This window comes from Gallus gallus, chromosome 8 (genome assembly GCF_016699485.2).
Source record: "Gallus gallus isolate bGalGal1 chromosome 8, bGalGal1.mat.broiler.GRCg7b, whole genome shotgun sequence".
Classification (NCBI taxonomy): domain Eukaryota; kingdom Metazoa; phylum Chordata; class Aves; order Galliformes; family Phasianidae; genus Gallus; species Gallus gallus.
Window position 1 is genome coordinate 6,168,692 of NC_052539.1, and position 27,923 is coordinate 6,196,614.

At 44.3% G+C, this 27,923-nt stretch overlaps 1 protein-coding gene across 12 annotated transcripts; it reads right to left on the bottom strand.

Annotated features, from left to right (window-relative positions):
* Positions 1-668: 668 nt before the first annotated feature.
* Positions 669-27,621, bottom strand: SOAT1 (sterol O-acyltransferase 1). Of its 12 annotated transcripts, XM_046944676.1 has the most exons (17): positions 26,073-26,175; positions 24,515-24,572; positions 23,889-24,018; positions 17,777-17,835; positions 11,628-11,776; positions 11,479-11,538; positions 11,204-11,311; positions 9,192-9,474; positions 8,578-8,656; positions 7,810-7,891; positions 7,092-7,137; positions 5,899-6,028; positions 5,467-5,564; positions 4,860-4,958; positions 4,441-4,576; positions 3,644-3,789; positions 669-3,018 (listed from the first exon to the last, which is right to left on the bottom strand). In XM_046944676.1, exons 3-17 carry the CDS (start codon positions 24,010-24,012, stop codon positions 2,962-2,964), a joined length of 1,656 nt encoding a protein of 551 aa, XP_046800632.1. In that variant the 5' UTR covers positions 24,013-24,018; positions 24,515-24,572; positions 26,073-26,175; the 3' UTR covers positions 669-2,961. The 12 variants fall into 12 exon arrangements, with proteins under 12 accessions (XP_046800632.1, XP_046800630.1, XP_046800628.1 ...); XM_046944674.1 differs by lacking the exons at positions 24,515-24,572; positions 26,073-26,175 and adding an exon at positions 27,374-27,621; XM_046944672.1 differs by lacking the exons at positions 24,515-24,572; positions 26,073-26,175 and adding an exon at positions 27,374-27,621 and having other exon boundaries at positions 23,889-24,022.
* Positions 27,622-27,923: the final 302 nt, after the last annotated feature.

Sequence of the window (27,923 nt, forward strand, 5' to 3'; positions counted from 1 at the left end):
CCACAGAAAGGACGTACAAGGTGTGAAGACTCTGCACAGATTCAGTCTTCCTGAGAACTAACCATTATCTGCATGATAATGGGACAGTTTTGGGATATGTTCCACAATATTAACACTGATTTTTGTGATATTGAGCAATGAGCTGCAGCTGTACTGGCTGCCATTCCAAAGCTGGACGCTTCCCACCTTAAAACTGAAGGAGTTACTATGGAAGCAAGGTTTATAATTCTTGTGTTGGAAAGAATCACAGAAAACAGCATATATCATTAGAAATTTGAAAAGGGCAGGTTATAAACCTTAACATTCACTTACTTGACCAGAACACCATACCACTAGCTCTGGTACTCGTGGTCTAAGAAAAATCTTTTCAAGCAAACATACTATAACAGACTAATTAAACAGGAAACGTGCAAAGGACTCAGTATTCTCCCCTCCAGAAAAACAAATGTAAGCCTATATTCAGAGCAATTAAAAAAAACCCTATGAAACTGAAAATAATTCCCTGACAGCACAGTTGTGAGGTGCCTTGATCTACAAGGCTGAAAACCTTAACTCGTCAAAATACTTCAGACCAGGGCCAACAGCTGAGCACCCCATCCTGGCTGCCTTTTGCTTGCCAGATGCTCAAACCCCCAGGTTTCCAACACCAAGGACACTGACCCAGAAAATGCTGATATTTTTCATTAGGGATATGACACAATGCCAGCTGCAAGGGCAACACTACAACTTGGCACAAAGTGCCAGGATTTTCTCCCTTTTCAGAACACTGAGATAGTAGCAAGACAGGCATCGAGAAGAAAAAAAATTGAGTTCCAAAACCATCACACTGTTTGAGTACAATCATATGTGTACATACATGTTTCAAGCACCAACTCTGAAGTATTAAACTGAATTCTATCCTGTATTAAGCAAGTGATAGAGCTGTTTGGCCAAAGAGTGTGTTTGCTTTTGTTCATGCTTTCCTTGTGTTTTAAAGAAGGAAGCTTTGAGAGTGACTGTTTACTTGCTCCTGCACTTCTATACCTTCCTCTCAAAGCAGAAAGGGAAAGAAGGACTTAGTATTTAAGCTGAACAAGGTGAAAGTAATGTATTTAATTCTTGGGATTTTGTATACTAATACTGCCAAGTTTGGTTACATACACAAACTCCTTCCTCTGCAGCCAACTCAACTGTTTCAGACAAGTTCTGGTAGGAGATGTTTTTAGAGGAGAGACATGCAAGTCTGCAATTTGGCAAATTTGACCTGACAACATCCCTTCTGAAGCACAGCATTTCCTCTTACAGCCATTTCAAAAGTTGGAAGAGTTTAAGCATCACCTAGCTCTCATGAATTTACTTTTGACTCAGGTTAATAAAAACAGAAGCCCAAAAGACATTTAAGTGGGAGACAGGTTCACAGGTCCAATACTGCTGGTATTTAATACCTGGGCTGTAGGTTAGTAAGGGAAAGCTGTTGCTGAGAGGTGTCAATTAAGAACATTTGAGTAATTAAGAGAATCCCTATGACCAAAGTCAAGGTGACAACAGTTAAAGAAACTAGCAGGTTACCCTCCTTCTCCAATAATGGAAGCTGCAATTTCAGAAAAACTGAACAGATATATACCCAAATCCTATCTAAGTTCCTTTCTGTGCTTAACATCTGACAGAGCAAGGAAACTGAAGGGGCTCTGCCTAATTCAGACAGGATAGCTGCTGTTATAAATACATACTGAAAGACCAAATTCACTAAGCTTCTCCTTTTAGCGGTGTCTATGGGAAGATGTCCTACCTGTCCTACCTCTTCAGAAGTAGTACAGCAATACCTAGAAAACTGATCTTCACCTGAAAAAAAATCTCACTGACAAAAGCAGACACAGGCAGATGCAAAAGCAGCTCTGACTCCAGCTGCTGGGTCAACCCTAATTCCCCACTGACAGTGATAGAGACTGCTACAGTACCTGCTGGCAAGGGGCACCGTGACATGCTGGTAAAAGAACCCAACACAGCCATCTCAAATGAGAAAGCACTATGTACCTGTAAAGTCAATCACATTTTCTTACAGTTCAGTCATAGTATTTCAAATCTTTCTCACTACAGAAAGCCTTAATTCGTATACCTTAAAGCATCTGCCAAATTAAAAGAAAAAGCTCTTTTAAGTAAACCGTGTTAAAAAAATCTGATTATCTGTAAGCAACAGAAAGGAAGAGCTACAAGAAAATCTATTCCTCAAGTCACAAGGGCTTTCAGAAGAAAAAAATGCTGTCAAGTCAGCTATGAACTTAATGAATACAGAGAAAACCTAAGTTTTCCATTTAAAGAAAGACGAACTTCACACACTGCGCCCTGCTTCTGAACATAGAAAGAGCTGATTCTCCAACACGCCACAAAAAAAATACCCTCTTCCTCTGCCCATTTGATATCTCTAGGCAGCCATCGTACATAGAATGCAGTTCAAAGCCATCCAGGAATGCTTTGGCTATTTTCACAGCAAGGAGGCAAATAACTTGTTGCTCCGTCACTTGTCTGTGGCATAGCAACAGACAAGATCACAAAGAATAGAAGTTATGTAGACATCCCATTACCAAAAAGGAGAAAAAAATTGCAAAGGGGTGACCGAGGAAGATGGACGGAAGCCAACCATGAGCTACTAACAAATCTGACTGGACTATTGCCCAGAAGAGCAGCCACTTGGGGGACCCCTGGACGAGTAGGATTCCAGTAGATTCCACCTTCAGCATAATGTTTCACTGGCATGGAAATGGCTCAAAGGGGGACAGCACATAATGGATGCTGCCTATGAAGCCTGGTGCAATCCAGTTCAACTGGGTTGCCTCAGTACTGTTTTAAAAAGTTACAGTTTCTCCCAAATAATCAGGAGGCAAAAATTCCCTCAGAAAAAGTCCGCAGTGAATTAGTCAGTGGTCCAAATACGTGGAGGAAACTCTGTTCTTCTGTGATGGCATGGCCAGAGCATACAAGTTTTTACATCTGCACGTGACATGACCACGAGCGAGGTTTTAAGTAGTCCAGGAACGCAGGCTGCAAAACACAGATAGACAGTATGTTAGTCACAGACAAACGGCACCAGCTGTGGTGTGGTCTGCTGAAGTCAAACCTCCCCAGCAAGAAAGGTCAAACCACACTTCTACACCTCAGACTATTATCATCTCCACTGAAAGGCACAGGGTTAGCTGCAGACGTGACAAGCTACTTGCCCACCTCCCACCCTACACAGCATTTAGCAGATGCATCAGAACTGTGGATATAGTAGCACATTGTCTCATGGAGCCCATAATTTATGATAGCAAACACTTATATGAGACTCAAACTTAAAATTGAGTTTATCTGAGCATACCTTTGATTAAAATGGAAATCAACTAGCAGAGCAATGTTTTATGTGGAAGACGACTGATACCATGAAAGTGTCAGACTAAGTAAGGGTTAAAACAACTACGGAAACACCTGACAACAGGCAAGCAATGCTTATTGTCAACCACTCTAGCCTAGGAGGAGCACAACAGGCTCAGTTTTTGCAGGCCTCCTAGAAAAATACAGCCCACTGTCAGAAAGGCTTGTGTCATTTAATTCCTGCCCCATCTCCATGGCAAGAAAGGACAAGCCACTGGCATGACCAGTTATCCCCTAGGGAGGGTCAGTCACTCACATTTTCTGCAGGACAGTACTGGCGGGCGTACCACTCCTGGCTGTAGAGGCAGATGATGACACCTTGGCCCAAAAAGAGGGATGTCCACATGATCACGTTCCAGATAGGCCCCTTCCGGCGGTCATTAAGGATGAAGTTAAAGAGCACTGGAAAGAGGCAGAACAAGAGGCATCATTTAGAAACCAGCTGATTTTTGCTGGATATTCCCCCTTCCCACAGCTTCACCTCCAGAACAAGGCTGTTCCCCAAGGTCAGTGCAGTGCAAAAATATCTGATTATGCCTGGCAGTACAGCAAATACTACCAATGGACCTTAACTTCCAAAAAAGTTCTCCAAGCTGGTGCAGCTGTATGCTTCTTTGCTTGGGGCTCAATACCGTCTGTGTTATGCAGACCAAATCATGCTGGCAGAGGTGACCTCAAGATTTAAAGCCGTCTAACTTATAGCTCATAACCCAAAATAAAATGCAAGAGCCTTAGTTGTAAATGCGTTCTCTTCCTTGCTGCAGTCGCAAAGTAATACTTGTCTTACACTACAGCTTTAAAGGAAGAACACTTCCAAGTTGCTGACAAGCAGCAATTCAACAAAGGCTTGGCAAAAAGGAAGCAGTGCTACTAAATACGTAGTGTCACATGAACAGCAGTGTGTCATACATCTCTCCCTTCCTCCCCATTAACATCTTCACTTCTCTAAGCTGTTCACTAGGTTTGCAGTTGTGAGTCCAAACTCCTGGAAGCGAGATTATTCTGTACAATAATGATGCCACAACCCACTCACATACTCTACTGGGAACTTACTTCCAAAGCACATAAACAGGCAAAAGAGAACTGGGTAGAAGAAGCCGAAGCAGATGCTCAGAACATATTCATGCACAGCAGCCGATACTGTGAAGACGGACAGCATAGCTGCAGCTTTGAACTTCTTGCCAAAAAACTGGAAGATAGAACACAAAGTATTATCACCTATTCTGCTGTGGTTTTAGTTTGGTTGTTGCAACTTGTTGTTTTTTTTTTGTTAAAAAACAAAACTACAAAATACTATTCCTGCAGGCATAGTAACAGATGCTGTAAAAAGTATAATGGCTGCTCAAAGCCAGCAGAGGAAAACCAGTTGTTTGCTTCTCAATATAGCAATAGTGATGCTGCATGTCAAAAAATGCACCCTCTTGCTCAAGATTTAATTACAAGTACAAGGAATATATGAGCTTGTTGCTCACCCAGAGGAAGTCCCTGTAGGCATAGTAATAGAGCCAGTCGTGCACTACCACGTTCCAAGTTCGGTAGTAGTTTGCATAGGATGTGGAGTTCCACCAGTCCTGGAAGCAAAGTTGAAAGAATATAGAAATCTAATTAAACATCAAACATTCAAGAAGAGACCTGCAGAATACCAAGTTTAAACACATCAATCAGAATCAACACGAAGCCAATATAACAGTTTACGCCATGAAATAAAACATGTACTTTCAATGAATTTAAAACGTACATCAAGGTTTACTTTTACCACACAGTGGCTGAGATGATAAAAGAACAATGTCCTGACTGAGCTCTTCAGTAGGCTCAGTGCATAGAGCCGTTCATGCACAGGGCTTATTACTGGACAAACAATTCAGACAACCAAATGAAAATAAGAACAATTCTAGAACACAACCACCAATTTAAGGCCTAACAGTGTAAGACAGGAAAAAAATCCACAGGGTTTTGCTTTAGTAAAAAGCAAGAGAAAACACCACCACCACCCCCTCTAGTTTCAGCTTTCCTTTCTGTTAGGAAAAGTAATGTTTTAGAAGCTTTATAAAGCCTGCTTTATGAACTCCTGCTTCTCACCTTGTAGAACATCCTATCTGCAAAGCGCATCATCTCAGCAAACGCATTAAGCCAGCAGTGAAGGAAGGCAAAGAACACCAGGAAAAGAATCAGTACCCCTAGGAAGCAAAGCAGAGTCAAATTGATTTTCTTGTCTTTTCACTCAGCAATAAGGGGGAACACGTAACACAGTCAAGGTTTTCCTTGTTAGGAAGGGCTTTCCAAGACGCTGACACATACAAGCTTTATGCTACCTACACAAAAACAGTAAAACCATTTCAGTTTCTTACTGCACAGGGTCACACTTAGAGGGCAACAGTAAGTTTGCAACAGTACCTACAATTTGAAGACTTAAGCTCAAATTTGCCTGTCATGAATGCTTGATGGCAAGAGTTATTTTCCCTCCCTCCTGCCTCTTCTGTAAAGATAGTTACTCATGGACCCACATCTTACCTGGCAGAATGGAGTTGAAGATGCACAAGACCAGCCCTCGAAGATTAAAGGTTTCTTGACTACTGTTGCGAAACTGAGGAATGCAGAGCCTCACAAAGATGTAGTAGGCATAAAAAAGTGAACCAAGCACCTGGAACAAAAGAAGTCTGACTTTGTAGGAGAAATGCATAGTTAACACATCACCACTCGATAGTTCTGAAAGAAGAACAGCAGCTGCCAACACAAGTCAAGTATTTTATTTCACTTTGCTACTAATAAGCTTCTATAATGGTCCAGGCAGAAAGTAAACAGTGGCATCCCTCCAGCATGTTGACTGCCAGGAAGAAACTCATCTTTTCTATTACAGAAGTGCTAAGTTTCTCCTAGTCCTGTCAGCTCAGAAATTACAAGACAAACTTACATCAGCATGAAACTAAGCAGGGAACAGTGCCTTGTGATCTTGGTCCAAGACAAGTACGGAATTAATTGAAGAATACTATGTAATTATATCTAGTATTAAAACTTACTTTCCCTAATCCCAAAGAAGATAGTAACCACCAAACCACCTTCTCTGGCTTACAAACCCATGGTCTGAAAGTTGAAGACAAAATGCAAGCCACTGCTTTAAATACTCGTGTAAGCCAAACAGTCATGTGGTTGTTACTTGTTCTTATTTTTAAAAGAAGACTGTATTGTTTTTAAAGCAAAAGTTTCAATCGCATGAAGCCACTGCTTGGAAACAAATCCACAGGAGGCTACTGAAGTTTACAGTCCCAATAGGTTCTCCTTCAATACTGAAGTAAAGATCAGGTCAGACTTAAGCTCAGACTGAACTCCAGGCTTCTCATTTCAACACTGGTCTGATTATCTGCGGACAGGTTGCTGTGCCAGTGCATTACGGCAAAACATCAGTAAAGAAAGAGAGCCAGAGCACAGTGCTCCCCATACAGGCATGCAACTTCAGTTTTTATGGAATGGAGTCTGCTTGCTGAAGAAAAGCATTTTGAAGGTTTAACAAGCATTTTCATATATTTTTGACAGAATCCTTAGTTCAGCAAGGTCGCTTTTTAATTTCTTTTTAAATCATTAAAAGTATTTGTTTCTGGTAAGCTCACAGCACGTTGGCAGCAAGTAGCGCCAAAGGGAAAGCTGTTTAGCAACACAGTTTAGATGATCTCTGAAATATCCGTTCTTCAGAACGCTCTATTACTCACCTGTGCAAACTTGGTAGCTACGTAGCCCCATCTTACCATAGGATTCCTAGGATAAAGAATGCAGAATGTCAAATCTAAAGAGAATCTTAGTGCAGCAAAATCCTCCTTTCGGTTATTGATTTTACTTTGGAAAGACTGGTTTTAGAATCCAAAGTCCCTGACCTCTCAAATTTAGAAAAGAGGTGCTAGACCAAATTGCTGGTTCCTCACAGCTACGCAGGACAGCTGTGACAATTACATAAAGGGAAAAGTATCTCTGGGGCAGCATTATGCAATTACACAGGAGGTGGTGATCCACCCGACAGTCATGTAAAGTACTGCTGACTTGACACTATAAAAGTACAACAAGAAGTACACAGAAGTTCATGAGTTCTCAGTTTTATAAAGCTTCATTCTGCCTCCTCAAACTCAATAGGCAAGACCATCAATTAGGAATGCATGAAGCAATGCCCAAGTCCGCTGCTGGGACCGGTACCGTTTGATATTCAGTGGCAATTTGGTTCAATTCATGCACACTTCACAAAGGGACAAAACCTGGAATTGTAATGTCAAAAGCACTATTAGTAGTGGACTGAGTTTTCATAACCAAGTCCTGTCCATGCCAGGTTTCTGACTTAACCACGACTTTGTGAAAGCTCTAATTAATTTAATAGATCACAATGAGGGGTCCTTAGCATTGGCCTGTTCTTTAATATTCGACTAATGTTGCTCATGTTACCTGGGATAGTTGTCTCTATAGATGAGGGTGGGAGCAAAGAGGAAGTACAAGTATTGAGAAATTCGAGGAATAGGTACTGAGCCTGGAAGAAAAGGAAAAGGAAAAAAAAACTCTTCAATCTTTTTGCTTATTGAAGCTTTGTTTTCCCTAGTACTCTTTCCTAATATACAACACTCACTGTATCAAAACAGATCAGGCTGGAACTAAAGGTAGGGGATTCCCCAAGGACTAAAGCAAGCTACCAGACGGAAATACCCTTGTCAAGTGCAGTTAACAAGTCAGGATGACTAACAGACAGTGCAGTGGTGACACTCTGATATCACATCTCCTTTCCTCCTCACAAAAATCACAGAACCACTGAGGTTCAAAAAGGATCTTTGGAGGTCATGCAGTCCAATGTCTCTGCTCAAGCAGGGTAGATCAATCTGTATCAACGTGTGGATTCACGTTCAGCTCTGGTATACATTGCCAAAAGGCCTCCTAGAACTGCTGTCACTTTACCAGTGCACTGGACTAGGAGTGTGCAGGCAGCCTCCACATACTGCTCACAAAAACAGAAATAAGGTCCTGCTGAAGCAAGGCTTAGATCTGAGCAACAGTCTAGCTCATTACCTAATACCAAATAAAAAAAATCAGATTGAAATTATGCTGCAGAAGGCCAACACAGACCCTCATCATCTCCCTGTCCACAGTCACCAACTCAGACCCTACCTCTCTCAGAGCAACATCTGGTTATGCATAATTGTCAACCAAAATCAAGTTACTCACTAGACTTCTCCTTTACAGAAGACAGGACTCTGGGTACATTCTCACGGACGAATGAGTGAGCCTTCATAACAAGACGAACCTGGGAGATTAATAGAACGTCAGTTTAATGCCAACTCTCCAAAGACTGCATCAAGTGTTTTAAGGTAACACATTCAGCACTGTGGTTTATCTCCGGTTTATACATTCCATCAGGAAGAAAAAGGTGCTGACTATGTACCCCTTATTTATTTAAAGGGGAATGGTACAATATAACAGGTTACTGAAGTTGTTTTAAGGCACTTAGCATCCACAAGACAACTGGAAGTAAATGCAGTTTCAGCCTTGATACACATTCAGAAAAATTTATACAGTGAAATATTAAAGTGAAAAAAAAAACCCAAAAAGTTGTTTCCATGTCAAAACAAAGTTTGCTATCATCAGTTTTTCTCATTAGATCTGCTACATATGTTTAAGTCATAGACTGACTCCACCCATAGCCCTGGCTTAAGTTAATGAATGAAAAACACCAACCAACCAAACAACAATCCCACAACACTTGATTCTTTAAGGAAAAAAAACCTATCAATTTTGAAAACAAGCTTCAATATATCCAAAGATACCGGGTAGGTACCTACCTGTTCCAGTATTACAATAAAACGGGAAGCTGGAGGCAGGGCATATGATATAGCAACATAAGTTGGCCCAATCCCAAGGCCAACCGTTTGGAAGAGAGTGAACAACGTTCCATAGAAGAGAGAGTAGATTACACGATGGGAGGAACTGCAGTAACCTTGGGCCCACTGGGAGAAAAGGCTGTATGGAATGATAACCGTGGCACAGAACATGCACAGCCAAGTACAGAAGACGACCGGAAACTTTCCAAAAACGTAGACCAAGAGATCAAACCCAAGGACCAGCCTAGAAGGCACAAGGAAACAGACAACATTCAGCGTCCACTGTTTCAATAGGAAGTGCTTCTGTTTCAGTAAATGGCTACAGAAGGCCAACCATGCAAATCACACTGTTTGAGTCTTGACAGAAGTGAGGAAGGCAGTTTTCAGCTCAGAAACAGAGGACTGCCTGCAGCAGATTTAAGTGACCACCTGCAAGCACATCAGAAGATAAAAACTGAAGGACTCATGCCATCACTACTGTAAGGCACAGCTGTAAGCTGTTCTTACCTTCAAATCCGGCAGGGCTTAAGTGCATCTTTAAGATGAGAAAGTGCTTTGAGAATATGCTCAAAGCTCATCCCTGCTGATAATTAAACACGTCACTGAATGATCCACTGCTACCTGAACTTGGGCCCAAAAGAGCTTTATGGGAACACCTGTAGGACATCACCACTACTATGTTAAGAACCAGTTTCTCCACAAGAGTTTAACATCAAGAGAGGCCTTCTCCACTCCCCCACCCCCCATAGGAGCAAGATCTTCTAACATCTAGCACCCAAACCTGATTTAATTCTGCTTTTTGAAAATGGTAGACGTTTTTGGAAGTGACCCAAAAGGATTATAGTCAGAGGGAACAACCAAGTGATGTGCACCAGATGCATTATTTCACTAACTGAACTTAAAACATAAGGACTAGATGTGCAGTCTGATAGCCTACCAAAGCCACCAATACATAAGTAGCTCTTCTAAAGCAAACTAAGAGCAATAAGTAATGCAAAGCATACCAACAAAATGTATTTGTTCTTAGGCAGAGGCTTAACTGCAAATTGGATCCAAATAATCAGATCTAGTAGTTCAGAATTTATTTTTTTAAACAATCACATATAATCCAGCCCTATTAACCAGATTTAGAGGTAAATGTCTATCCCCCCCTAGCATCCACATTGCTATTAAGTCAGAATTAGCCAAATAATGTTCAATAGCGCATGAGCCTGCCCTTGTGCCTAGACAAGCAAGATAATGATAATGATCAAGATACAGCTCTGGCTTTATACACTGAACAACAGATTATCAGCAAGATAAACATGTAATCCTACTCACGTACACAATATACATCTTGCCAAAAAGAGATTTAAGGCAACAATCAAGTGTGAGGAAAGCAGTCTTTCACAATCTCTTTCAGAACTGGCTACCTGCAAAGCACAGGCTTAGAGGCTGTGCCAATATCCTTGAGATTTTTCCACAGTAAAAAATGAGAAGTTTCTATTTTTATTTAAGCACAAGTACAGTGTATCAGAACTGTCATTTCTCAATACAGAAAGGACTGATAATGCATTTCAAGTTTTTTGTGTTTGTTTTTTTTATTTCTCCCTAAACACAGTCCTCCAAGCACTGCAAGCAGCTGAAAGCTGCTCTTTCCTTACTGGTGTTGAAATAAAACAGTCCACACTCACTGATGGCTCCCCTCCATTATGCCAGGCCCTGTGATGAGCTAAGCATGTTAAGTCTACAATTCACAGACAGTACACCTATCTGTAAGATCTTCCCAATGTTTAGCTAATTGTATTTGAAATTTCCCTATCCACACAATAACAATTGCAGAACATTTGAAGAATATCAAGTTAAACACCCCCTTTTAACAGCATCTCAAGAAGAATTACTTTGTACACCATTGTATAGGTTTTGTGTAGCTCTGGCTCTTAGGGAGCAAGCATTCCCCAGCCCTGGCCCTTGTCCTTCCAGAGCACTCTTACCTTCCTTCATCAATGAAGTCTACTAAAAGCGTGCTGAGGATGAAGACGATGAGAAGGGCGATGAACATGTGGTAGATTGTCCTGATGTGACTCACTTCAAACAGCTCACTACGGGAGAGATTCAAAAGCTATCAGGCCATTCCCACAGCACATCACACATCACACTTGCGTTATGTTAGCTTTCAAATGAAGTATCTCAAAGTAAAGGCTGGTTAGTTTACTGTCAAGCGTACTTTCAGTCAATTTAATGGAAAAAGTGAAGCTAAACTACTCACTCCAAGAGGGACCTTCTGGCAGTGAAGATCTTCCCGTGTTCTGGAGGGGCTCTCAAGGCCCTGCAAATTAGAAGTAGAACATTCAAGGAAAAGGAAATAAGGCTTCCAGGAAACAATCCTGTTATAGAACTAACATAAACCTGACTTACTTGGCTTTGTGTAGCTCCTTCTCAGAGCAGGAAGCTGGGAAGAGGGAAGCTGAAGATGAGGAATCCAGGAGTGCTGACTTTGCCACCAAACTGTTCACAAACTCTGTGAAGTGACTGTCCACCTCCTTCATGAAAACTGGTTTCAGTTGCTGACAGAGCAAGAATAGAGCAGCAGGTTACTAAAACGTATCTAGAGTTAAGTAAGTGATTTATACTCCTTTTTATCCCAGAGCACAACAGAGTACGGGATCAAGCACTCACTCCTGTACTATTAGCCTACAGCTGGAGTCAAATTGGACAAAATCAGAGAGATATCCGGGCCTGTTCACACACCTCAGTTGAGAGATCTGAATAATGTTTTTCTTCCCTACCAGATGCAATACAGCAGCAAAGCAAACATACTGAACTTCACACATGCCTGGAGTGGCAGGTACTTCACATTTTTGGTGGTGCTGCTATGGAAGCTGAGCTAAATGTAATACAGACCCAGAAAGCACTTCTCAGTTTTAGCCACAGTTACATCCTTAGTGCTTAAATCAAGCGTAAACAGGATTTACATCATAGCCAGTGTAGTGCTATTGGAAGGGGAAAAAAAAAAGATGACCTTTTCACGCTTGTGACTCAAAAATCCCAGGTGAACCTGCTGAATCCCCTTTTGGTAAGAGGGAGCAAATAACCGGTGTAAAGCTAATGCAACCTGGTGGAACAAAACTGCACCAGTTTCAGCCTATTCATGTTTTTTTTTCCTATGTTTTTTTTTTCCCCTCATTTTACTAGAAAAATGCAACTCCAGAAGCATCTTGTTTGCTAGAGCTCTTCACTTCTAAGGGTGCATGAGAAACTACATAAGCATCCCCCTCCTTTACCACCTTCTTGGAAAAACACAGAGCACAAAGAGGGTAATAACTGGCTGTTAACAAGGCATAGGCCACCCTGGTCAAAGACTGCTTGCTTTACCTGATTAAAAAAAAGTGTACTTTCCAGAAAGGAAAATATTACTTAAACCTTCCAATAACAAGCTAACCCAGCAAGAAAGGCAAACTATACAATGTTGAGATCATAATCCTGTTTCCCTATTACTTTTGCCTAAAGGCTAACGTGCACAATTCACCCCAATTTTCCAGACTACAATATAGTTCAATTTGCTCTTTGGTCTCGCAGCAAGAACTTTCAGAGACCTGATCTCCACATGCCAGGAAGACTTTAAAATAAGATGCCTTCAGAAGAAACTAAGAGATAAAACGCTCACTTCGAAATTACTTACTTCCATAGAAAGTCTTACACTGGACTCTGGACAGCTCTTTACTGCAGTGCAAATTCTCTCGCTCTTTAGATACAAACAGGATCCCAAGATTTGCATCGTGGCCTAAGTGTTATCCTTATAAGTAGAAGACTAGGTAAAATGAATTCCCTCAAGGAAAGAATAAAAGCAACATTTGACTTGAAATCCAAGAGCTTAGAAAACCACAAGATCCTGATATTATTAGCCCTACAGAAGCCAGATAGTTATCTTCAGCACAGAAGACAAGCATGTTTAACAAAGTTTGTAGGACTACAAATCTAATTGTGCATTATGGTCATTGTTTGTTTGTTTGTTTTAATGCAAGTAGCTCTTCGCAAAACTTGTCTGACCATCCTTTTGCTTGACACTTTCTCAGACTGTCCATGTATTTCTAGATGGTAGCAGCATATTATTTCATCTAATCTTCCTACTCGTCATTGGCTCAAGAAACATTTGTTTTTCCCCCAAATGCCTTCAGAATTCCTTTCTGATACTTATTTTCTAATCTCAAAGGTTGGAAAGTAACAAAACCAAGAAATCCATTTTCAAGGAGGGAAAGAGAGTTTGGAAATTGTACACAGGAACACTGCTTCCTTGGGAAGGCTTTTGTGATGCCTGAGCTCTGTTATTTGCTGTCTATTTTCTAGTGCCTATTATACCAAAGAAAGCTGAAGCACCATTGGACTAATTGGCACAAGAGCTAATAAAACAAGGAAATAAATAGACCCAAGAAGTCAAGCTAAAAAGTCTTCTTTAGACACAGATCTTTTAGGCAAGCAAAGCCAAGTAACAGACAGTATATTTGTATGAAATGCTGCTGTGTAATGCAACAACAGCCAAGCAAGTTTAGCTTTCTGGTGATAAACAAAACCTGAAATGAGACCACATTCTTCACAGTGGTCAGCTTTAGTGAGAACTAAAAAAAGGTGCAGTAGGAGGAGTAGATTAATATTTAACTTACAAAACATTTTCCCACTATTTGGCAGCTGCTGGCATAGAACAAACAGGCTTCACTGGCACTCAATGATACAACTCGACTGGCTATTCTTAGAGCTTTCTGGAAAGCAGAGAAGAGGCTCATCTCTTGCAAAAGCATGGATTTAATCTTTTAAAAACAAGAAGTAAAAAAATTGAGTACTTTGGAACTACAACCTGTGACAGAAGACTGCTTTTTGGCACAGCCTGTTCTTACAGCACACATGCACGTATCCCTAACCAAGAAAGTCAAACAAGTTCCTCCCCCTCCTGGAGTGTTCTCTAATTTCCGTTCCAGAAAAGCACTATTCATTCCTACCACATTTTTTTTTTTCCTTTAAATTTCCTCTCAGCAAGAGTTTAGCAGAAATAATTTCCTTATATTACGCATTCCCTTTCCAGTTAGCACAATGCTGAGACTGCCCCTCCTAACACAACCCTCCAAGGCTGACATCAATGTATGCACATACTTGGGCTGGGAAAACAAGGCATGAGTTCTCATGAAATAAAATACGATGCAACCAGAGCAGACACTCCACATTAACTGCAATTCTGCACAACAAAACTGCACAACGTATTATGCTATACTGACAACCATCACCACTGCCAATCAAAGGCCAGTCTAGCTGAGTAACTGCCAGAGTAACTGTTCACACTCAATAAGCCAACTGATCAAGCCACTAAACATGTAAAACATACGAGAATGCAGCTCACACACATCTTCATTGTGACATGGCACGCTCCTCTAGTGGAGCTTAACTGTTCCCTAAATGGTGTTTCAAGTGTTACACAAGCAATAGGGCAGATCTGTTCAGCTGTCACAATTAAGTTTTAAATAATAGAATTTGATCACTGGAAGAACAATGAGGGGGAGCAAGTACTCAGTAAATGCTATGCCATGAAAAACAGAAGCAGGCAAATAATTTATAACTCACAGGAAGTTGAGCCAAGCAACCCTGTAACTTAATGCTACAGAGAAATTCACCAGTTTCCCTCAATTTTACTCATTCTAACAGATGCAACTGGTAACCATGCTAAGGCACACTGAACATGAGGAAGCGATATGGGATAACCAGCAAGGCTTCACCAAGGGCACTGCCTGCCAAACCCCGTGGCTTTTTATGACAGTCTGTGTCAGTAGACAAGGGGAGAGTCACTGACCTCATCTATCTGGATTTCAATAAGGCCTTTGACACGGTTCCCCATAACATCCTTCTCTCCAAATGGGAAAGATATGGATTTGATGGGTGAACTGTTTGATGGATGAGGAACTGGCTATGAGATCATATCCAGGGAGTGTTGGTCAATGGCTCAGTGTCTGGATGTGATGAATGGTGCTCCTCAGGGATCGGGTGCTCTTTAACATCTTCATCAGTGACATCAACAGTGGGACCGAGTGCACCCTCAGCAAGTTTGCAGATGACACCAAGCTGTGCAGTGCCATTTGGAGAGACCTAAACAGACTGAGCAGTGGGCACAGGTGAACCTCATGAGGTTCAACAAATCCAAGTGCAAGGTCTTGCATCTGGGTTGTGGCAACCCCACTATCAATACAACTACAAAAAAAAAAAAAACAGAGCACAGACCTGTTGAAAAAGACTTGGGGTTACTGGTGGATGGCAAGCTGAACATGAGCCAGCAGTGCACCCTCACAACCCAGAAAGTCAACTGGATCCTGGGCCGCATCAAAAGAAGTGTGATCAGCAGGTCAAGGGAAGTGATCCTGCCCCTCTATTATGCACTGGAGAGACCTCACCTGGAGTACTGTGCCCACATGGGGAGTCCTCAGTATAGCAAAGTTCTGGACCTGTTTGAGCGTACCCAGAGAAGGGCCACAAAAATGAGCCAAGGGATGGAACACCTCTCCTATAAAGACAGGCTGAGAGCTGGAGCTGATCAGCATGGAGAGAGGAAGGCTCCAAGCACATGAGAGTGGTCATTATCTAAAAGGTGGCTGTAAGAAAGAAGGGGACAGACTTTTTAGCAGAGACTGTTGCAACAAGACAGGGGAAATGGTTTCAAACTAAAAGAGGAGATATTTAGATCGGATATAAGGAAGAAGTTTTTTGTGATAAGGATAGTGAGGCACTGGCACAGGTTTCCCAGAGAGGTGATGGGTGCGCTGTCCTTGGAGACAGACACTCAGGGTCAGGCTGGACCAGGTTCAGAGCAACCTGATCAAGCTGTAGAAATCCCTGTGCACTGCAGTAGAGTTAAACTGGATGAACTTTAAGGGTCCCTTCCAACTCAAAGGATTGTGATCGTAATTGAAACACCCACTACATACAACTCCCATTTAAACTAATGGAAGCTGTCAGTGATCAGCACTTGTCAGAAATCAAGCATCTGTATAGGCCTCAGATACAGACCTCATAAAGGGTAAAATGGGATCCAACCTTCTGTTGTGTGAACCACTGGTCAAAACGATGAGGCAGAAGAGGAGTTCTTGGGCATTTGTACCAGATGTTGGCTTTTATACTTAGCCCTGTAGCTATTCTTGGAGCTTTGAGGAGTCTTAAATTTGCTATCTGCTGAACTCAGCATTTAAAGCCTGAACTTCCCATGTTTCAGGAGCAACTTCAGCATTCAAGTGCTGCTGAGCCTTCTGGTTTTCTGATTCTCTTTGTGGATAAGAAACTGCCTTGACTACAGGCTACCATGTCCCAAGTCAGAAAGCATTCAGAAAGATGACTTTCTCAAAGAGAGAAATCCAAAATCAAGTTGTCTCCCAGCATCCAGATGGCACCCCCTGGAACTTACACAGCTACGTGTGCTTAACAGTCCTTTAAAGGTTGCTTGTGCAAGCATTAGTTGCAAACAGTGAACTGCAGTGGTTGTATTTGTCTGCAGAAAAAAAGATACGAGGCAGATATGGGACTTGCTCTATCATGCTCTCAGTAAGAGTCACTCAGAGAAGGCAACATGAAATAAAATTAGGAGCTGACTCTAATTAATTCCAAGCACATGTGAGAGTGGTCTTTCATTATCTAAAAGGTGGCTGTGAATTCTAGGAGAGTCAGCACAAAAAGCAGTACGCCCTTTGTGGAAGACACTTAAATACACTGTAGTTGTATCTACTGTAAGTTACACATCATATCTATATAATAGACAGAAGAGACTTTAAAACAGGAAAGGACCTCAAAGTTGCAAGGTATTTGTCCCTGTCCTTTAAGTATCCAATCCCTAATAACTACATAAGGCTGAGACAATTAGATGACCTCATCCTTACCATGGAATTCTCTGCAATAAAGTGAAGCAAGAGCGCAGCACAATTTGCCTCAAAGAACATGCCTGCTATGAAACAATGGTTAGCAAGGAGGGTGCAGTTCACTGTTAGGCAACTTCATTTAATTTGGCCGTAAATCACCTTAGTGTAAGCTAAGACAATGGTAGCTCACAGAGATGCAGATGACATTTATAGAAATACTATTTTCTCTGAGGATAGTGCTTGCTGAAAAGAAGTAAGGTCATCTCCACAGGTAGGGCAATGGAAGCCACAGGATACAGGCCAGGTGCATTAATGGGTAGCAGGACATAGAATTTCAAACTCTGGATACACAAGCTGTCAAAGGGAACAGGCTAGCTGACAATTAACGCTGTCAAAAGTTAGTAGTGAGGCAAGTTCAGTTTTATCACAGGCCTCAAAGTTCATTCTTATCACTGGACTCCGACCTATTGGGGTCAAACAAGACAGAGCCGCATTTGACAACACTACTCCCCTTGTGCAAAGTGAGAAGAGATACAGACAGAAAGAGGGCTGTATAAAAGTCACCACACTTGAATTATGACTGAATAGAGTGTATTTGTGTTCCAGGATTAATGAGTCTCCAAAGAGACCATCAGGCTCGATTATCCTGCTCCTCCCCACAAAGAAGCATTAGAGTATATTTACCTCAGCTTCTGCTATTAGCTGCATCTTCCTTGTTATCACATGGTCCACATCAACACGGCCTAAGGAAGGAAAGCAAATATTTAACAGCTGCATTTGCAGCAATGTGTCCTGCATGACTGAAAATACAGGAAAAACAGCAGGCAGTAATTCATTCACTAGTTATTCATTAATACTTTTGATTTCTAGTAATGTCCCAGCAAGTTCAAAACTGAACTACAATAAGTTAGTAAGCTATGAACAAGCACTTTAAACAGCCATTTAGGATCACAGCATGATAAAGCAGGCAACAGCTGATAACATGTTGGATTTCTGAGAGCTTTGCAACTCCACAAATCATTCCAAGGTCCTTAAACATATTCAGCCTTGAAACAGCAATCAGAACAACCCTTAGAAGGTCGTATCCAAGCATGCTGATCTTCTAGCATAGTTTTTATCTTATGCACTGTGAACTAGACGAAAGATTAGGTGTCCATTGGCAATGTGGAGACCTCCAAACAAGGCAGTCAAGACACGACTATCTGTAAAATAATCATCCCTGAAGATGAGCAGACTGGGAAGTTGGAAGGTTGTCGTCCTGTATTCAAACCTGGCTACTCTCACTCCTTTCTTCCCCCAGCACAAGCATCAGTCTGATTGTATTTTCCCAAAACATTTCATCCCTTAAAAAAAAACAAAACAAAACAAAAAACAGGTCTACGCATGCTAAAAATACCATTGGACTTTTGTCACTAACAATACCAAGAGTTAAGTGAAGTATTTTCTATTTCCATCTTCAGTGAAGCTATACTCACTTGTCAGCATTAGACATTCCTACCACCCCATACCAAGCAGGCAGTAAGAACAGCTTTTGGACATAAAAAGTGAGACACAGTCCATAGACTGAAGAATGGGAGGTGGTAACACCTATCACTTAGCTGCTTCGTAATGCAACAAACAGGGAAACAGGTAAACATCATGGTGTTGGTTTTTTTGACTGCATGCAAAATGCACTTTTCACAGAAATAGAATTCCTGGTTGCTAAGGATCTCACCTCCAAAACAAGAAGTTACCTCAGCATTGAAGTCATTCAGCAAGTACAACGGTGTGATAGACTGCCATTCGTGGAACAATTCAAGGGTGCAAAATGGCTTTTGCCACTCAGCTCATGCACTTCTCTGGTCTCAAATGGACACCCCCACCAACAGAAAAAAAAACAAGCGAAACCATTCCACCATTCTCAAGAACTCAACTACCTCACTGCACCACCCCACAATTGTATTAATAGTCCTTCTAGCCATTATTACTGTGCTAAAAACCACTGCATGCTTATCTGCTGGAAAGCAAACCACACAGGGCTGTTGAGCTCACAGCCCAACTACTTTTCCTGCAAAAGGTGAGAACTGCTCTCTCATCCACCCACCAGTCTTCAGCTTTACATGAAACTGTCCAACAGGGCCAAAGACATCAGGACATCTGAGACTTGGGGGGGGTTGCACTATTTCCTTTGTGAGCTGAACAAAAAATGAGCAGCAACCGCTTTGACTGTGTATTTCCTATCACTACCACTACTCAGGAGCGACTCTCTTGAGAAATAAAACATCCTTTTTCCACTAAAAAGGCATTAAAAATGGCTAGTTTCATCCATACCTAGCATAAGACTGTAATGGCTGTTAAGGAAAATGGGCAGGTCTCTGACCTGTTGACACTGCAATTGCTGAAGTTGCACACAGCGTCCCTCCTATCACTTTATACACTGGTGTGTGGGTGGATAAGCAAACACCACCCAGACTAGAAACACAGCAAGGTTTAATGAGTCTTTAAATCAAGACCTCAATATCTTCTCCACATGCATCTCACGCAGCAAACTAAGTAAAACCACCTGTAAGCTCAGTTGCTTCTTTTTCAGAAGAAAAACTGTCTCCTGTTGAAGAAAATCTGCCCCCCCACCAACAACACCAACACATCCTGCTGTTCCACAGCATGAGCTTATTGGGCAGGGCATTACCAGGCAGGTACCGTAGAATAGATAAATCATCATCTTGAATCATTCACCTTCTGCTGTGCAAGCTGCTACTTATGTTTCCTAAAGTCAATTAGAAATAGAATCATCACATGATTTTGAGGCTAAGAGGAATTGCACACTACTAAGAAGTCTAAATTTTCCACTTTCCTTTGACATCAAAAATCCCTTGGCCCCACTCTGGGATTACAATACCATCCAAGAAATCAGACTCAAGGTCACACAAGACAGGCAAACACATCTACCATTTAAAGTAAAGCAGGTTCTGTCCTAAGGAAACAGGAAATACATTGAGAAATTCTAAAGAAAAAGGATCTTCAAAGACTAGAATGACACGGTAGCAAATCACACAGGAAACCAGCCTAAAAGAGACTGTAATTATTGAGATATTTTCCTATTGTTGAAAATCTGAGCTACGTAAATTTCACAAAAAGAATTTACAAACTTTTTTTTTTTTTTTAATTGGATTTGATTTTCTTTTCCAATCTCCTTTTGTATGTATTACAAGCAAGTGGCACTGAGATGAGAAAAAGAATCATCCCAATTCACACGATTCATTAATACTGCAGCCTGGAATCCAGCAGAACCAATTCCTGAATGAGATGCTAGCCAGCACTCCACTGAGCAAGCTCTCAAAAATTAAGTGTTAAAAAAAAAGTACTCATTTTGTTCAACTGCTCCAGTGTGTAATTACAACCAAGAGCACAAGTGGGAATAAGTCATGTGAGCGAAGGCACGGTTTGTGAGCAGCATTACAGTTCCAGCTGGTAATGCCTTCACCAGCCACAGAAGCTGCCTGCAGTTCAGCACCCTGAATCACTGCCCAGCTGTTCCTACGCTGGGGCACTAAGTCTACCGTCCAGTAGTCAGTAATCTTCCTTGGTTGTTCCAGCTGAACTGCACAGCAGTCAAGACAAATACTTTTCTTCCCAGAAAAGCTAAGAAAAGCACAAAAAATGAACTTCAATTTATTGCCGCGTGTTCATAAAAAAGAAGTACTTCCCCAGGTGGTTTTAGGACAGCCAAGCACAGCTGCGTCTGATAACCACTCTCAGTTCAGAAGTATTTTCCCCAGTGATTACAGAAGCTATTTAGCTTCAGGATCTTCTTGGGAAGTCACAGATACTAAAGAAACTGTACCCAGCACTGCCCTTCCATAAAACGGGATGAAAAGCACTATATTCATTATTTCTTGATCAGACAACTTATCACTGAGAAGGTGAAAGGAGCACTGGCAGGAGGATCTCCTGTTACTGTCAGGTACCTGGATTCAAAGGCTCCCAATCTAAAAGCACTGAAGATGTTGCCATCTAAAAGACCAGCTATGTTCAAGCCAGCCTAGCACAGGGACACCATGAAGGGCAGAAGCATTCCACACCAGGTACAACAGAACACAAATCAGCCTTATTCTGAATTTTTCCAATTTATGCATCCATGCAGCAGATAGAGAACAAGTTATGACTAAATTGCCCTCAACGCTCAGCTGATCTGCTTGAAGAATGCACATGCCACAGAGATCACCGTGCTGTAGCCGGGCAAGGAAATCCAGTTAAAAAAGCAAGTCTGTAGGAACACGGAACCCAAACAGCCTCTTGACTAGCAGAAGGAAACAGCAGCATTCTCCAGGTCACAACAACACGTTCCCAGGCTTGTCACAAGAAGTTTCTCAGCCTTCAACAAACCATGTCAGAGCATAACAATTACCAGCATCCACATAGTCTTGGGCAAGACAGCTTTTTCCATCTAACTCCCTGAAGTACACCCAAGAAACTCAATTTCAGCAGCTTATGCACACTTGCTGCCCTGAGTCAGACAGTCAACTCTGAAGCGTTCCAAATTTCTTCCTGGTTCAAAGCTCCTTCTTCCTGTATCAATAAGGACACATCATCTGTGCAGCTTCATGAACTCTCACACCAGGAATGATCCATAGTAACCTCTCAGTTAGAAGATAACAAGCCCTTTCCAAGACAAGCATTACCAAACACGCTTACTCATACCCAGCAAAGATATACCACAACAGACTTGTTTGCAGATCAGTCCTCTTCTGATTTCTCCACAGCCATCAGTTTAGTGGTTTCAAACGGTCTCACCTCTGCATTTTAGAGGGCCTCAGTACAGTAAAGAGCCACGTCCTCTCTAACCTTTTACATCTGCCATGCAGTTTCTATTACAGCCACTCCAGGTTAAGTCTTCCTGCTATTGTACTGCCCAATGTCAATATCCCTCTAAGCAAAACAGCTTTACATTTATCGACACATCTCCAGCTGAAAACATGCAAAACTTAGGGCAGCCTGGATTTTGTCAAGGGATTACTGTTGCCTAGATCACCTGCTCACACTATGCCAGGACAAAATCAGTCGCTTAAGACACTCTAGCCTTTTCAAGGAGAAAGACATACGAGACCAACATGCTTCTGGAAACAAGTCAGTTGGCCCTTAACACTAAGTTAAAAAGCAGATTGTCTTTGCTAATCAGGGAGGATAAAGGGTACAAAGTCACGTTAGTGATTTAGCTTTTCCTGCAGAAAGAATGGCTACAGAAATACTATGTATTTACTTGCATATAAGATACTGTCCTGGGGTGTCTGGAATTCCTAAAGTGCAGTAAACATGTGTATGGCCTAAAACTCTATGCAACATCAGGTGTGAAGATGCTACAATAAAAGGATGTTGCCAGACATACCAGATCATTAGCCTCAAGTTGCCTGTGTATTTGTAAGGGTTAATGCTTTAGGAACAGTTACTCTGAAGCTAGGATGGAAGAAAGCCAGAAAACGTTCATGGGTGCTACTTCTGAGCAATCCTTCCAGCTGAGCCATGCTTTCACACAAAGTAACAACTACTTACACAAACTTATTAGACTGCATGAAGGGGCCACTATCTGGAACACGAGAGCACTCCTTTGGCTTCATAGAGCTTTAAACTCTGTGATGCAGAGCTGCTGATCTAACCCACCAGAGAGGAATTCCTGTACAGTGGGATCCATAGAATCATGGAATGGCCTGGGTTGAAAAGGACCACAATGACCATTGAGTTCCAACCCCCTGCTATATGCAGGGTCACCAACCACCAGACCAGGCTGCCCAGAGCCACATCCAGCCTGGCCTTGAATGCAATCCATCCTGATCCATCTTTTGTGTCATTCTATAATACGGTCAGTCAGAGAGCGACTCGTCTCCCTGTGGAAGACCTGCACTGCAGTTTGGACTGCACTGAAACACAACTTTTCATACTAACCCAGCCCACCAGATGTGGGCCTACATGTGAAAGCCCAGTACACTGTCAAGACATCTGTCCCAGATTGTTTGGCTGCTGCCCACTCACAGCATCTCACCTGCAGTGATACACTGCATTTCAGAGATACTAAAATGAAAAGCTTTTAAAAACAAGCACACCCACCTATCAAGTGCTAATTATCACAGCTATATTTATTCGTTACCCACAAGCGTGCAAGAACTCAAACTTACTCATAACAGTTAAGGTGTTTCCATAGATAAAGAGGTAGAAGTCTGCTTCTAAAGCCACCGTAACTGTTTTCCAGCAGTCACTAACTACCTGCAAGTTTCTAAAAACAGCATGGATGTAACGGTCCCATTCTGCCAAGTTAAAACACTAGTATCACCAACAGCTGAGGGCCTTATTTCTGTAGTAGTCTGTGGGACAGCTTTCTCTCAAAGATATCTTTGGAAGAAGAAATTTCACCTGTTCTCAACTTATATTTGCTCCAACTCCTGTTCCACTTGAAAGATACACAGTGAAATAGTGACGTTACTCAGAAGAGCATTAATAAAAGTTATCTCCTTCAATTACCGTTATCAGGGTTTTGGAACAGAGATTCATGTGGCACACTGTGACAAACTAGCTTAGCTTTTTGCTCATCCTGCCTCCCAAAGAGAAAGAATAAGAGCTGCAGTTCTGTCATTAACCTCCTCAGGGAAAGCAGCACAGCATGACCAAGGCCTCTGGGGACACTGTCTCAAAGTCCACAGGCAAAACCACTTAAACTGCCACACAGTCATCCACGAACCAGGCCAGCTGTAAGCCACGTTACTTCCCAGCTGGCCACAATATAAACTAATACAAACCCAGTTAATCCCAAGTGAAAGAACCTCACCATTGCTGGAGTTCTGAAAGGATCTGTCGCCATCGGGTCTCCTCTGCATCTCTTCATTCTCGGGGCTCTTGTAGGTTGTGGTGGAGCCAGACGGGCGTTTTCTTACACAGTCTTCACCTGCCATTGCTGCCTAGCTAGACCAGAAAAGGACAGCAAATAATTAATGACAAAACCCCGTTTATTCTTCACACAGCTACAGAATGAATTACACAGCCTTCCCCTCACTACAGTTGAGATTTTAGCCTTTCCATTATGAATTCAGAGGAAGGGTAGTTGAAAAGAAGCACGCACTGGCATTAGTCACTGTATTAGTACAGCGGGTCACACTGCCTTTCCCTTGCTATATCTGCAAAAGAGCAAAGTATCCAAGCAAGTTCCCCCTCACCACTACAAAAAGAGCTTTCATTTTCCCACAGCTCCCTCCTTTCCCCTACAGATCTAAGTATTTAAAGCGACTTGAGCCTTTGTGAAATCTTTAAAAGCCCAAAAAGCCCTTGAAAATGCTCTCCAGTAGTCAGTCTGACAGCAAAATTTGTCTTCAGAGAGCTCTGGCACGTTTGCTTTGCAAGATCACCCACAGGATTCTGCCTCAGCCAAACCCCTTCCTGTCAAGCTTCAGTTCTCACTGAAAAAGCAGCTTCCTCAATGGATCCTTGTACTTTGTCTGGCCAGACAACGGCTGTGCTGCGAAACAGGGAACAAACAGGAAGAGAAAATCTGGTTTGAACTCCACCAGATTCAATGACAAAGACCACAGCCAGTGTCAGAGCTGACAGCCATTGGGGAACACCCGATCTATCGCAGCTAGGCTGGAAAAAAGAAGTCAGAGAGTCAGTAAAAATGGATTTCCTCAGAAAACTGAGACAGACACCTCCACAAAAGGGAAACCGGACTCTTATGATCATATGGTGCCAGGAGTCAGCTTCCTGCATTTGTTCCTCTAGCACAGGGTCTGCCATTCTTTGGGCACACAGCACACAGAAAAAGCTCCTGCAACACCAAGCGAAACACCGACCCATCACAAACCATTCCTTGCGGGACAGTGCTCCTGTTCAGCCCCACGTCACGAAGTCACAGCCAGCTCAGGCTACATGCTATAGAAACGGAAACCACAAAAACAAGCTTCTCAACTGGCTGATGTAGGAATTACAATGCTGTGAGCTTATAGAAAAGCCTTCACCTGGAGAACACAGAGCACCAGGCACCAGAACAACACCTCACAGCGGGATCGAGTCCCTTTCTATCGGCTCTCTGCCATTACGGCAGAGAACAACCCTCTCACCTGTAAAAGCAAGCCAGCCACGGTGATAATGTGACTTTTTCCACCTTCCTGCCCTCCCACTACAACAGCACAGGACCGGGACACGGAAACCATAGGAAAGCGGCCACTTCAACCCTTCTGCTCTTATGCTGCTGAGACGCCCTAAATCCTCTCACGTGGGAGGAATGGCTCGCTCTGATCACCCTACAGACAGGCAGAGGGGAGAAGCACCGGCACACCGGGCTGCCCCAGGGATTCACCCACTGACAGCCCACACCCTGAGCAGCTACAGAGCCGCTCCACCGCCTGCTGACCCTAACCGGTCCTGTGAGCCACGTGGGTCTTTGAAGGGCACGGGCTCTCCAGCTCCATTCAGAGCACGCTCCCCACCTTCAACAGGCGAGGAAGCACTCCTTCCTTCCCACCGCAGCGTGGGAGTTGTTAGCATCCAGCTGAAAGGTTAACAGAAAGGAAGTAAGAACGAGGAGCTCTGGCACGGAGGGTTCTGTCCTCGCTCGGGCTCTGTCCGAGAAGCGTCACACCGCGGCACCCCACGGAGCCTCTGCCACAGCCGAACCACAGCGGGACACCGGGCTGAGCCCAGAGCGACCATCTCATCCCTCGCTAAGCGAGACCTCAGGGGCGTCGCAAGCACCGCAACGCCGCCTACGACCGCCTCGCGCCCCTCGGAGCAGCCCACGCGCGGGTCCCCCGGCAGGCAGCCCGCAGCTGCACCGGAGAAGCGCAGCGCCCCGGCGGGGGCAGCACCCGGCCCGGCACGCAGCAGCCGCGGCGCCCCGCAACACGCGCGGAAGCGACCGCCGCACCAACGAGACTCCTCTCCTTCCCCTCCTCGTCCTCCCCAGCCCCGAGGAGCTCTGCCCCCTCCCGGAGCCTCCCGCCCCATTCCCAGCCGGGCCTACAGCCGGGGCGGCCGAGAGCGGGCCGACGCGTCGGGGCAGGGCTGAAGCAACGGCCGGCCGGCCGCCCGCAACCCCGGGACCGTCACCTCGGAGCGCCCGCGCCGCTCTTCCCGCCTCCCCCGCTCGCCGCGCGCCCGCGCACGTCACCGCGCAGAGGGAGGGGGGAGCGGCGACGCCGCCCATTGGCCGCGGGCCGCGCCGCGGGGGGGGCACGTGAGGCGCACGTGGGGGGAGCGCGCCCCGCTCGGCTCCGCGCCTCCCGTCCGTCCGCCCGCGCGTCGGGGTCCTGCGGGAGATCCCCGCCCCGCGGAGGCTCGGGGCCACGGCCGGCGGGGTGCGGGAGTCGAGGCTGGGAGGACTCCGTCCCTCCGCCCGTCCTTGTCCTTGGCAGGGAACGCGGCGGTTGCTCAACGAGCGCTCGGGGGTTCTGCGCGACTCGCGGCCTCCGCGGGGGGATTGTTTCAAACGGTTCTGCCGGAGCAAGGGCAAACGTTGTTCCGGGGGGGGGACGCGGAGGTCCCGTCTCCGTGCGGAGCGTCAGAAATGGGTGAAAGGCCCATCCCGCAGCCCGCGCGCCGCCTGCAGCGGGGAGGGCACGGCGCGTGACGGGCTGTGAGTCACTGCCGCACGTCAGTGCCGACAAACCCGAGTAACCCCTGCCGCTGCAAACGGGGAAGTGTTCCTAAATCGAGAACTCAGCCGCCAACCTCCGTCTTTCCTCCTCCCCGCGGCTCCAGGGCTGCGCCGTGCGCGCAGCGCGCTGATGCGTTATTCCCGGCCCGAGGCACAGGGCTGCTTAGCAGGAAAGCTGCTGCAGAGATTGAGAAAGAGGAAAAAAGTAACTGCTGGCTGTGCTGCGACCTCCACAGAACTGAGCCCCGGTTCTCCACAAGTGGGTTTTAGCACAGTGCCCCTTAGAGATGCTCTCAGGTACGCTGTCAGGGTGCCCTCATGCCGGACGTGCCGTGCTGGCTATTCGCACTGCAGTGCCTTGCGGTGCCAGCGTGAGCAGGGTGAGCAAGGAGACAAAGGGGGAGAAACCGAAAGCTCCCTTTGCTGAAGATCCAAAACTTGTTGATGAAACTGTGCCGTCTAATCAGCAAAACCTCAGCTCTGGAGGGTAGGAAGGTCAGATTCCTCTGGCGGAAAGAAGGGAGCAGCTGGCATACAGAGCTGGTTGCAGGGCTTCACTTACTCTGCCTTACAGAGAGGAGGGGTAGGTAGCACCACTGCTTGTTAACACCTCTTAAAGAACCTCTCCGGCCCGAACAGCACAGTGTGACCGCTGGTGCTTTGCTCACCTTTGGTCCCTCAGCCTTTCCCTAAAGTCTGTGGCACAGCTCCCTTCTGCTCCAGCTGTGTTTCCAGGCAGCACACCCGACCAGCTCCCCTGCTTGCCTTTCTTCCCATCCTTTACAGATGCAACGAGCCATTGCCACCACTGATATTTTGCCACTCGCATGCATCTTCCGCTCTCGTCTTCACAGGTCCAAATAGCTGCAGTGTTTCATCAGCTACGTCCCTCGCCGTGCTTGTCACCTCGCTGCTTGCAATCTTGATTTTCTTGAGCGTTTTGCACTAATCCTACAGGTTGCATTGCACAACGATTGCCTCACCACCGCCACTTCTCAGCACTCCTGGCTGAATCACGGTGTGCTCGCCCCCGCATCACAGCTGGTGGCCCAGACACGCCAACCTTTTTGCTTCAGCTTTACTTGCTCTCAATTGGAGAGCCGGGACAGGCCGAGGGCTGAGGTTTTCACAGCCCCTCAGGAAGACCTGTGCCTGCTGCTGTACCCGTCCATAGATCTTGGCACTGCTTCCAAGCAGATGGGATTAACGCTGCTTTTT